At 39.8% G+C, this 13,334-nt stretch overlaps 1 protein-coding gene across 1 annotated transcript in view; it reads left to right on the top strand.

The window, feature by feature from the left end:
* CEP152 (centrosomal protein 152) overlaps nucleotides 1-13,334 on the top strand; it is a 112,275-nt gene that overhangs the window by 77,039 nt on the left and 21,902 nt on the right. Inside the window, exons 18-19 of the mRNA XM_066344297.1 lie at nucleotides 3,656-3,937; nucleotides 9,194-9,325. Of these exons, the coding sequence (XP_066200394.1) occupies nucleotides 3,656-3,937; nucleotides 9,194-9,325 (414 nt within the window). The remainder of the gene's footprint in view (nucleotides 1-3,655; nucleotides 3,938-9,193; nucleotides 9,326-13,334) is intronic.

The raw sequence follows: 13,334 nt of genomic DNA on the forward strand, positions 1-13,334 counted from the left end.
TGGCGGGTCAGTGGATAGTGTTGTCTCAGCAAACCAACGTCACAGCTTTGATCCCAGGTCAGGACACACACAAAAAGCAACCAATGAATCACAACTAAGTGGAAAAACAAGTTGATGTTTCTCTCTCTCTCTCTCTCTCTCCCCTGCTACCCCAAATCAATGGAAAATTTTAAAAAGAGAGGGAGAGAGAAGTATACCGGAGGAGACGTAGAGCAAACGCTGAGCTGCTGCGTGGCAGTAGGTACAGGATGTGTACTTATCTGGCGCTGTGGTTTGTGGGCTTCGGTGTGGGACTTCTCATGGCATCTTAGTGGTACCTCCAGAACACTATGTCTTAAAATCTTCAAGCTAACTCTCAGAGATAATGCAAAGGATTCCATTGTCAGATGAACTGGGTTCCTAGAATAAATACAGAATGATTTATGAATAGTTCAAAAACTGACACTTGACAGTTCATTGTAGATAATGCTTTAGCTAGTTTTGATTAAAAAAGAAATTAGTCTGACAAAGAAAAAAAACGCAGTTTGGATTTATCACAGGATGCATACCTTTTAGTGTGGAGCAATAATTGTTGGCTTATCTCAAAATATAGAACTTTGAGAAATGTAAATTTTTACTGAGCTATGATATCTAGTGAATCCCCTGATGGGTGAGGTATAAATATAAATGTCAGTTTCACTTTTTTTTTTAACAGAGACAGAGAGAGGGACAGACAGGGACAGACAGGAACAAAGAGAGATGAGAAGCATCAATCATCAGTTTTTCGTTGTGACACCTTAGTTCATTGATTGCTTTCTCATATGTGTCTTGACCGTGGGCCTTCAGCAGACCAAGTAAACCCTTGCTCGAGCCAGTGACCTTGGGTCCAAGCTGGTGAGCTTTTGCTCAAACCAAATGAGCCCGCGCTCAAACAGGTGACCTCGGGGTCTCGAACCTGGGTCCTCCGCATCCCAGTTCAATGCTTTATCCACTGCACCACCATCCGGTCAGGCCAGTTTCATTTTTTTGAAAAGACTATTTTGACTTCTGGGAATGTATTATATTAATTTTTTTCCCTTTTAATAGAGCTATTGTAAATATTTTATCCAATATTTGAGATATTTGCAGGTTTTTATAAGCAAGTTGTTCAACCAACTGATGTAGCATTTGGGAAGATCATTTGTCCCTGCTGATGCTGCTCTCTATTACATGTATATAACCATTATTTTATAATTTTGACTTCAAGAATATTAGTATTGTACAGCAGTATTTACTTGAATTTTGTTTAAAGAGACAGCTATTGGAGGAAAGAGAAGAATATATATATAAGCAAACTGCAGGTGGAACTTGAAGAAAAGTACCAAGATACCCTTATGATAGAAAAAAGCAAGTGGCTAGAAGAACAGGAAACCAACATTGAACAGCAGGTGGAAAATGAAGTGATGTTACTAATTCAAAAGAACATGTGCACCCCTATGTTATTGCAGAGTTATTTACAATAGCCAAGATTTGGAAGCAGCCCGAGTGTCCATCAGTAGATGAGTGGATAAAAAAGCAGTGGTATGTTTACACAATGGAATACTACTCAGCTGTAAAAAAGAAGGAACTCTTACCATTTGCTACAGCATTGATGGACCTGGAGAGTATTATGCTAAGTGAAATAAGCCAGTCAGAGAAAGACAAGTACCACATCATGTCACTTATGCAGAATCTAATGAACAAATGAAATAACAAGCAAAATAGAGACAGACTCAGAGAGCAAACTGACAGCCATTGGGCGGTGGGGTGGGCTGGGTGATGTGGGTCGAGGGATTGAGCAAAAAAGAGGAAAAAAACCCACTTATGTACGTGGACAACATTGTGATGATTGCCAGGAGGAGGTGGAGGAAGGTGTAGGGGGATAAATGGTACTGGAGGGAGACTTGACTTGGGGTGGTGAACACACAGTACAGTGTGCAGATGATGTGTTATAGAATTGTGCACCTGAAACCTGTATATTTTTGTTTACCAGTGTCACCCCAATACATTCAATAGAAAAAAATTGACACTATTACTCCAAAACAAGCAGTAACACTAAAAGAGAATTTTGGTCTCTTTTGATGCTAAATAAAAAAGATATGAAAATACTAAAAAAATGAAGTGATGTTAGCCAAAGCACACTGAGGATAAAGAACAGAAGGAGGTGTGGGTTAAAATTTCATTCCAGTCACCATGTTGAAAAAATGTGATATTAACTATTGAGAGAGAGTTCTTCCTGAACAAGAATATAACATTTCATAGCCGAGTGCATAATCACTCATTATACTTCTCAGAATTGGTCTATTAGTAACTTACACCAATTTTATTTTTTAAAAATTTACTCCCCCTCTTGCTTCTTAAACCCAATTCAAGGCCCTGGCCGGTTGGCTCAGCGGTAGAGCGTCGGCCTGGCGTGCGGGGGACCCGGGTTCGATTCCCGGCCAGGGGCACATAGGAGAAGCGCCCATTTGCTTCTTCACTCCCCCCTCCTTCCTCTCTGTCTCTCTCTTCCCCTCCCACAGCCAAGGCTCCATTGGAGCAAAGATGGCCCGGGCGCTGGGGATAGTTCCTTGGCCTCTGCCCCAGGCGCTAGAGTGGCTCTGGTCGCACAGAGCGACGCCCCGGAGGGGCAGAGCATCGCCCCCTGGTGGGCAGAGCGTCGCCCCTGGTGGGCGTGCCGGGTGGATCCCGGTCGGGCGCATGCGGGAGTCTGTCTGACTGTCTCCCCATTTCCAGCTTCAGAAAAATTAAAAAAAAAACAACAAAACCTCCTCAAAGCAAAAAAAAAAAAAAAAAAAGATTTTAGTGTATTCTCATGAGTAAAATTAGGTTCATTAGTTAGTCATACTGAGTGTGTGTTCTGGGAAAGCCTTGTGTTGATGGAAAAATGTATTAGTTCAAAAGTTCCCCCCCCCATTTCCTCCCCTTCCCTCCTCTCCTCACCTCTCCTTTTTTCTTTCTTCTTATCATACCATGTTTGTATTGGCTATGCCAAAGCCCCTAGCAGATTGCATCTTTTTCTTTTCTTTTATCCTCAAGTGAGAAGTGGGGAGGAAGAGAGAGACAGATTCCTGCATGTGCCCCAGCCAGGATCCACCTGGCAAGCCCCCTACCGGACGATGCTCTGCCCATCTGGGACCGTTGCCCTGTTGCTTGGCACCTAAGTCATTTTAATGCCTGAGGCAAGGCCATGGAGCCATCCTCAGCATTGGGGGCCAACTTGCTCCAACTGAGCCATGGCTGCAGGAAGGAAAGAGAGATAGAGAGAAGGGAGAGGGTGAGAGGTGGGGAAGCAGATGGTTGTTTCTGCTGTGTACCCTGACCAGGAATCAATCCCAGGATGTCTATGTGCCAGGCCTACACTCTACCACTGAACCAGTGGCCAGAACTCAGGTTGAATCTTGAGAGTAAGGTAGCCTGACCTTATATAGCATATTTAAATCTCCCATGTGATTGGGTCACATACATAAGGTTAAAGAATGATTTTCAGGATTTACTTGAGAATATATTTCCACTGACTGACTAAACCTCATGTCATTATTACAACAATGTCTAAATGGTTTTCAAATTCAGCTGTGGTTGCTTTCTTGGCTAGCTATTCCAGTTTTTACTAATAATTATTTGAAAATTTTTCTCATGATTTTTCTTTTGAAAACAGATGAAAGGAGAACTTGCCCAACAGCTTGAAAAGGAGTGGCAGTCTAAGCTGGATCAAACTATAAAGGCAATGAAAAAGAAGACCTCGGACTGCTGCAGCCAAACTGAGCAAGTAACTATCATTGATGTTACTTCCCAGAAAGAGATGGCAGTCATGATCGAAGAACAGAAGCGAAAGATCCTGCAAGATTCAGAGCAGGAAAAAGAAATAGCAATGAAGGGGGACTTGAAGAAACTTGAGGTTGAACTGGAACTCAAATATTGTGAAAACATCGCCAAACAGGTAATAGGTTTGTTTTAGTAAAATTACTTGAACTGCCTGTCTGTTAACAAAAGCCAATAAAATGCTACCATTAAAATTGTTCATAACTTTATACTCTGCATTCCAAGGTAGAGAACTTTTATGTGGTTCCTAAAATTTTCTTCATTATGTTTCTTTTATGAAACTGTTGCCCCTTAATGTTTCTATATATTCTTTCAGTTTACAAAATGTATGCTTTGACAATGGTGACTTCAAGACAACAAAGGTAACCAAAGACAAAGATGGTCATTTTATAATGATAAAGGGGACATTGTATTAAGAAGACATAACACTTCTTAATATAGTCGCACTGAATCAGGGAGCACCAAAATATATAAGACAGCTACTAGTGTCTAAAAATAGAAACAGACAAAAACATATTTATACTTGGAGATCTCAATACACCATTGACAGCCCTAGATTAGTCATCCAAACAGAAAATTAATAAAGAAATATTGGCCTTAAGCGACATACTAGACCAAATGGACATAATAGACATTTACAGGGCATTTCATCCCAGGACTTCAAACTATTTATTTTTTTCCAGTATACATGAAACATTCTCAAGAATAGATTATATGTTGGGTCAGAAAACTAACATCAAGTAATTCAAGAAGATTGAGATTATACCAAGCATGTTCTCTGATGAAGATAAGGCTTTAAAATTAGAAAGAAGTAAAGAAACCCACAAAAATGTGGAAATTAAACAACATACTTCTAAAAATGACTGGATCGAAGAAGAAATAAAAGCAGAGATCTAAAGATATATACAGACTAACAGAGATGACAGTATGACATATCAAAATTTCTAGGATGCAGGGAAAGCAGTAATAGGAGGAAGTTTATATCATTACAGGCTTGCATCAAGAAACAAAAAAGATCCCAAATAAATAGCTTAACATCATGTCTTAAGGATCTAGGGAAAAAATTAATACAACAAAGTGCTGGTTTTTGAAAAAAATCAATAAAATTGATAGACCCCTGGCTAGACTCACTAAAGAAAATGAGAAAGGGCTCATATAAACAAAATCTGAAATGAAAGAGAAATTACCACAGACGTAATAGATATACAAAGGATTATTGTAGAATACTATGAAAAATTATATGGCACCAAATTCAACAATCTAGAAGAAATGGATAAATTCCTAAAACTATACAATCTTCCTAGACTGAGTTACGAAGAAGTTGAAAGCTTAAATAGACCCATAAGCAGGGAGGAAATAGAAACAACTATAAAAAACCTCTCCAGCCTGACCAGGCGGTGGTGCAGTGGATAGAGTGTCGGACTGGGATGCGGAAGACCCAGGTTTGAGACCCCAAGGTCGCCAGCTTGAGCACGGGCTCATCTGGCTTGAGTGAAAAGCTCACCAGCTTGACCCAAGGTCGCTGGCTGGAGCAAGGGGTTACTCGGTCTGCTGAAGGCCCATGGTCAAGGCACATATGAGAAATCAGTCAATGAACAACTAAGGTGTCCTAACGAAATACTGATGATTGATGCTTCTCATCTCTCTCTGTTCCTGTCTGTCTGTCCCTATCTATCACTCTCTCTGTCTCTGTAAAAAAAAAAACCTCTCCAAAAATAAGAGTCAGGGGCCAGACAGCTACACTAGTGAATTCTACCAAACATTCATAGGATAGAAACCAACATTCATGCTATGTTGGTTTCTATCCTTCTCAAAGTCTTCCAAAAAATAGAATAAGAAGCAATACTCCCTAACATATTTTGTGAGGTCAACATAGCACTGATACCAAAACCTGGCAAGGACAACACACAAAAGAAAACTACAGACCAATATCTAATGAATACAGATGCAAAAATCCTATACAAAATGATAGCAAATCAAATACAACATATTAAAAAATAATACATCATGATCAAGTAGGATTCAAAGGCAAAAATAAATGAATGGGACTATATCAAACTAAAAAGCTTCTGTTCAGCAAAAGAAACTGACAACAAAACAAATAGACAGCCAACCAAATGGAAGATGATATTTGCAAACAACAGCTCTGAAAAGGGGTTAATATCCAAAATAGACAAAGAACTCACACAGCTCAGCAAAAAACAAGCAAAAAAAAAATGGGGAGAGGATATGAACAGCCACTACTCCCAAGAAGACATACAAATGGCCAACAGATATATGAAAAATGCTCATCCTCACTAGCTATTCGAGAAATGCAAATCAAAACTACAATGAGATACCACCTCACACCTGTTAGATTAGCTATTGTCAACAAGACAGGTAATAAGAAGAGTTGGAGCGGCTGTGGAGAAGAAGGAACCCTCATTCACTGCTGGTGGGAATTAGTACATCCAGTATGGAAGAAAGTATGGTGGTTTCTCAAAAAATTAAGAATAGAACTACCATCTGACCCAGCAATCCCTCTACTGGGTATCTACTCCCTAAACTTGAAAACATTGGTAGGTAAAGACACATGCAGCCCCATGTTCATAGCAGCATTATTCACAGTGGCCAAGACATGGAAACAACCAAGTGTCCCTCGATAGAGGATTGGATAAAGAAATTGTGGTACATATATACAAGGGAATACTACTCAGCCATAAGAAATGATGTCATAGGGTCATTTATGTGATGGATATACAACATAATTGACTATTCAAATGGTGGAGTGATGTTTGCCTGAAATCTATGTACACTTATTGATCATTGTCACCCTGTTAAAATTAATTTTCTAAAGAAAAAAAATAAGGAAAAAACGAAATGTATGATTCTCTGAGGCCACTCTGAGCTTGATTCCTGAGGTTAAAGATGGTGGGTTTACAGCTGAATTAAACATGTTTCAATTTTTACTCTTTCATGTCCAACTGTATAGAATATATTCCACTAAAGAAGTAAGGAATAAACAAGCTTAAAGCAAATAAGGTACACTGCTCACAAAAATAATGGGATATTTCAAAGTGAATATGAAGCAATTAGAGAAGCATTTGATTCTGTTTTATTAAACAAGAATATCAGAAAAGCGAACAAGTCAAAGGAAGTTGTTTGATTATGCAAATGAGATGCAAAACCAACTTTTATTTCATTGGTGAAAATGCACTATACAAAAAACTGAAAGTACTTGAGTATTCATTTTGAAATAGTCCCTGATTTTTATGAGCAGTGCATTTGACCATATTTGCGTTGTGTTGAATCTGCAAGCATGGTTCTTACATGGGATTTGTTCTATAAATTCCATTTTTGGTCACAAAGCAGTGTCGCCTCCCCTTGGACACACTCAAAAAGCCAGCTCACTTTTAACTTGTCACTTAGTTTCCAAGAAATGTCATGCTGAGAAAAGTATAGATCTGTGTTAACAGAATGAAGGTGAGTTCTTTGTTTATATTATCAATTACGGTATTTCTCAAATTTTTTGGTCTTCGGTTACCTTTACATAAGACATTTTTAGCCTGACTGGTGGTTATGCAGTGGATAAAGCGTTGACCCAGAACGCTGAGGTCACCGGTTTGAAACCCTGAGGTCGCTGGCTCTGAGCGCAGGCTCATCAGCACAGGGTCCCTGGCTTGAATGGGGGAATCATCCACACGATCCCAAAGCTCACCAGCTTGAGCCCCAAAGTGACTGGCACGAAAAGCCCAAGGTCACTTTCTTGAGCAAGGGGACACTGGCTTGTCCCAGTCCAGGCAGGGACAAGAAGCAATCAAGCACAACTGAAGTAAAAGCAACTGCAAGTTGATGCTTTTCACCCTTTCCCTTCCTGTCTCTCTCGCGCTCTCTCAAAAAAGAAAAAAAAAGAGGAAACAAAACTATAAAACACTTTTTTTAAACAAGACTACTGTAGCACACGTTCCACTGGCTGGCAAAGCAGTGACACTAGCATCTAGCACGTTGCCTGGAGTACTGTATTATCTCCACATGAGAGAACAGGATGACAAGACGGGTAATGCCTGAAAGTCTGAGTAGCATTTTGAACATAGTTTTGACATCACAGACCATCTGATAAGATTTCTAGTCCTTATTGGTTTCTGGAACTGTATGTAATATAATATTATTTGTGTACTTATTATTTAGAGCTATTACTTATTAAGTTATGGTAACCTAAAGTAACATTTAAAAAATATATTCAGCTTCTGCTAAATACTTGAAATTTTGTTTAATTTGTTAAATTGTTCTCCATGATTTTACATGGCATCCTTAAAGTCTGGAAAGACAGGCAAAAAAATATATGTATTGGTATCAAGGGTATCTTCTTCAATCAATTAAAAAACAATTTTCTGAAATGTTTCCTGTAAGACTTGAACAGAGTGAGAAAATGTTCTGTAAACAAAGAGACGTGTTTAAGGATTCAGCTTTGGTATTCACAAAATTACAGATCTTATGAAGAAAAACAAATAGCATAGTATAGTAGGAAGGAAATTGTTTATAATAACTTTTTAAGGAATATAAATTTCTATAGAGGTTTTATCTTTTCCCCATATTTTTAACTCTTTGGAATTTACCTGTAAATGTATTTAACATTTTAGTGAGAAATCCAGCCTCTTACAACAGTTGTACTTTTTGTGTATGTAGGAATATTTGTATGTGTGTATCTCTGTGTATTCAAAGCAAAAGAATAGGAATGCTTATTTACTAAATGATCTTATGAAACTTCTACCAGATTTACAAGCAGATTACCCTTATAATTCTTCACATCTTCAATTTTTGCCTGCATTGATATTGGTATATTACTCTTATTCTTTAGTCACAGACTCATTCTTGACAGTAGGAAAATTTGCTGTAAGGCTCTAAACTATATTGGTGCTTGCCTGCTTGTATGCGTGTGTGTGAGTTAGTGTGTGTGTGTGTGTGTGTGTGAGAGAGAGAGAGAGAGAGAGAGAGAGGGATGTAGGGTGTCAGGACTGAGGAGGTGGCAGTGCACTGACTGGACAGCAGCTGGCACCAAGCAGCCCTCCTGCATGCCTTCTCCTTTTTCTCAAGATAAATAGGGAAATGGCAGTTGGTACTCTGTGTAACACTTTCTAAAATAGTACTGACCATCAGTCATTCATACATTTTCTCTTCCCACTGTGGCATTTGTATGGGACAGTATGGGAAAGTTAGAATAGAAGGATTAGAATTTATTGTTTGGGATAGGGTGAGGTATTTGAAGTCAGTTATAATTGTGGTGTAGTACAATGCCATGTAAAATGCACATGACATCCTCATTGCTATTTGCAAATGGGATCCTTTTGGGATTTTATTCCTTCCTTTACCTCTTTTGTCTTGCAATACTCCACAGGTGGAAATAGCCGTGCAAAATGCTCGTCATCGATGGCTGGAGGAGCTGCCTGAGCTTGCAGAGTATAAAGCCCATGTAAGAGCAGAACAGAAGAAGTGGGAAGAACAACAAGAAGTCTCTGTGGCCAAACGGGTAAGAACGCTCCTGGAAGAAGCTTCAGGAGGCCTCTCTCCTGCCCTCTTCTTTCATCGCAGTCCTGGGTGTGGTGCCGACTCACAGAGCTGTTGAAGGATTAAATATGACAGTGCATGTTAAATGTTAGTTAGTTCAGAAGCTGGCTAGTGGTACCTGTTCTCTTTGTCATCAAGTTTTTCAGGGAGTTTTGCTTATGTGAATTTCAAGATCCTAAAATACATTCTCTCTCCCTGAAAAACTGCCATTAAACTGAACATAATTTTGAAATTTGACACAAAGGTTCTAAAGTTTACTTGAAAAATAAAAGGACTAAAGATTTTTTTAAATGTTCTAGGAAAGAAGTACTAGTCAAGCTCTACACAGAATATACTGAAAAGCAACAATTCAGACAGTGTAAAGTCACAAATATAAAAAATTGTTTTGGCTTTGGCTGCTTAGCTCAGTGGTAGAGCTTTGGCCCGGCCTGTGGATGTTCCAGGTTTAATTCCCAGTCAGGATACACAGGAAAAGCAACCATCTGCTTCGCCACTTCTCCCCCTCCCCATTCTCTCTCTCTCTCTCTCTCTCTCTCTCTCTCTTTTCTCCTACTGCAGCCATGGCTCAATTGGTTTGAGCACATCAACCTGGGCATTGAAGATGGCTCTGTGGAGCGTCTGCCTCAGGTGCTAAAAATAGCTTGGTTGCAAGCATGGCCCCAGATGGGGATGGCTGGGTGGATCCTGGTCAGGGTGCATGTGTGTGGAAGTCTGTCTCTGTATCTCCCCTCCTCTCACTTGGAAAAGAAGAAAAATAATTCTTTTTCACTCAGTAAAATACAGACTTCAGAGTTAATCCTAACTATGAATAAAGACTCACTAGATTATTTCAAAACAACAAAAAGACAAATAATATTATAACATATTGTTATGATAGCTAGGTAACACTTTAGAAAAATAAATTTTACCCACACTCTGCATCACAGTAAAATCTAGGTTGATTAAAGAATTATTTTTAAAAACTAAGACATTTCAGATCTGTATCATAATGAATTTTGAGGCAACAGACACAGTGGCAAAGATAAAGTAATAGGATAAAAATATATGCAAACATTTTGTTTTTTTTTCATTTTTCTGAAGCTGGAAACAGGGAGAGACAGTCAGACAGACTCTCGCATGCGCCCGACCGGGATCCACCTGGCATGCCCACTAGGGGTGACGCTCTGCCCACCAGGGGGCGATGCTCTGCCCATCCTGGGTGTCGCCATGTTGCGACCAGAGCCACTTTAGCGCCTGGGGCAGAGGCCACAGAGCCATCCCCAGCACCCGGGCCATCTTTGCTCCAATGGAGCCTTGGCTGCGGGAGGGGAAGAGAGAGACAGAGAGGAAAGCTCGACAGAGGGGTGGAGAAGCAAATGGGCGCTTCTCCTGTGTGCCCTGGCCGGGAATCGAACCCGGGTCCTCCGCACGCTAGGCCGACGCTCTACCGCTGAGCCAACCGGCCAGGGCCTTATGCAAACATTTAAAACATTTTTTTGTAATAAAAAATAAAAGAGGATGATAAAAACAAGGAAAATAAATGAATCTAATATAAGAAACATTAATGCTAATATATGATCAGAAAAACAAGCATCTGTTAATAAGTGTGCCAAAGATATGAACAAATAATCTTTATGAGAATTCCAAACAGGAAAAAAAAACAATAGAAAACCATTCATACCTATCAGATTGGAGACATGCAGACTAAATCAAACTTAAGATACCATTTTGTACTATCTGTACAAATGCTATCTTAATTTTAATACACAAACATAACGGATTGCAGTATCAAGCGTACACTTCTTCCCCAATGTCATAACCATTTTGGAAAATAATATGCATAACGGACAATATAAATGATTCACATGTAGTCATAATCTTATTCAACATAAATAAAAATCTATTTTGATGTATTTTTAAGTTATGTACCATTTCCTGAGTGTTTATTAAATACTTTTTAGTATGTTGAAATAGTTCAAAAGGAAATTTAGGAGGGAGAAAGAGGAAATAATATGATGATATGCCTGTGTGTCTCAGAGATGTCAGTAAGAAGAATAAAGTTGGGTGAAATATAAAAAACAGGCAAGTGATGATTCCTTAAGAAGGCCTGGATGTATGTAAATGCAGAAATACTGTATAGAAACGAGAGGACCAAGTATTCCTCTCAAACTTGAGCAGGCACGAGAATCACCTGGAAGGTTTGTTAAAGCAGATTCCTGGGCTTTACTCCTGGAAATTCTGATTGGATGGGTCTGGAGCAAGTCCTGAGGATCTGCGTTTGTAACAGGCTCCCAGATGACGTGACACAGCTGGTCTTTGGACTACATGTGAGTGGGAGTCATACTGTTCTAGATAATTTTCCAGCCATGAAACATGTGCACATGTTGAGCATTTACCCTGAAACCGAAGGAAGTCAGCAAGGTCTGGTTTCATAGCATTGGCTGGAAAGCTCTTGCAAGATTAGAGTGATCATCAAGTCTGTAGAAATTTAAATCCAACTTCCAGAGTCCAGAAGTAGTCAGGTTGGATTGGCGGTTCCAATAAACTTTGCTGCATATTGGAAAAACCGAAGGATCTTTAAAAAATACTCTTGCCTGGTTCCCATTTTCAGACTTTATGTTTTAACTGGTACGGGGTGTGGCCTGGGCATCAAGATTTTTAAAAGCTGCTCAGGTGAAGCCAGTGTGCAGCAAAGTTGGGAACCACTGAGTCAGTTAATGCAGTGAGATTCTCCTTATAAAATTTCATGTGAGCCTTACCTGTGGTGGCGCAGTGGATAAAGCGTCGACCTAGAAATGCTGAGGTTGCCGGTTTGAAACCCTGGGTTTGCCTGGTCAAGGCACATATGGGAGTTGATGCTTCCAGCTCCTCCCCCTTCTCTCTCTCTGTCTCTCCTCTCTCTCTCCCTCTCTCTCTCTCTCTCTGTATCTCTCTCTCCCTCTCTCTTTCCTCTCTAAGAAATGAATAAATAAAATAAAAATTAAAAAAAATAGTTAAAAAAAAGGAATTAAAAAAATTTTTTATGTGAGAGGGTATGTACTTTTCGTGAGATCGGGGCAGCTATCCAAATTCTGTGGGACCCACCACCTCCACCCATCATCTGGGAGTGATTTTCAGGCTTCCATCGCAACATGACCTGTTTTCTCTAAAGCATTCTTTAAACATGCTTCATACACTGCTGAATTATTCTGCTGTTAGCAAAAGAATTTTACTGTACATTCCTCTGTAAAGCTCATCTTAGTGGATTTTTTATTATGTGCAGCTATTTAGGAGGACATACTAGTAAATAAAGGCTTATAACATGTATTTATAAATTTTATAGGTGATGTTTGCTATAATTAATTTTTCCATTGATAGAGAGAGAAAGAGAGGCATCGAATCATTGTTCTACTTAGTTGTTCCATTTAGTTGTACATTCATTGGTTGCTTCTTGTATGTGCCCTGACCAGGGATCAAACCAGTGACTTCAGTGTGCCTAGACAATACTTTATTCCCTGAGCCACCTAGCCAGAGCCTGTGTTTGCTATAATCATATAATAGAAAATTTAGTAAGAAGATACCCTATCTCAACATTCAGAACATATATATAGTTTTAATAGCACTAGGCCAACCTTTAGGAGATGCCTAACTCTTCTTTCAACGCTGTTGGTTTTTTGTGTGGTTTTTTTTTTTTTGGTATTTTTCTGAAGTGAGAAGTGGGGAGGCAGAGAGACAGACTCTCTCATGTACATGACTGAGATCCACCAGGCAAGCCCACCAGGGGATGATGCTCTGCCCATCTTGGGGCGTCGCTCTGTTGCAACCAGAGCCATTCCAGCGCTTGAGGCGGAGGCCATGGAGCCATCCCCAGCGCCCGGGCCAACTTTGCTCCAATGGAGCCTTGGCTGCGGGAGGGGAAGAGAGAGATGAAGAGAAAGGAGAGGGGGAAGGGTGGAGAAGCAGATGGGCGCGTCTCCTGTGTGCCCTGGCTGGGAATCAAACCTGGATTTCCA

This window comes from Saccopteryx leptura, chromosome 6 (genome assembly GCF_036850995.1).
Source record: "Saccopteryx leptura isolate mSacLep1 chromosome 6, mSacLep1_pri_phased_curated, whole genome shotgun sequence".
NCBI classification, from domain to species: Eukaryota; Metazoa; Chordata; class Mammalia; order Chiroptera; family Emballonuridae; genus Saccopteryx; species Saccopteryx leptura.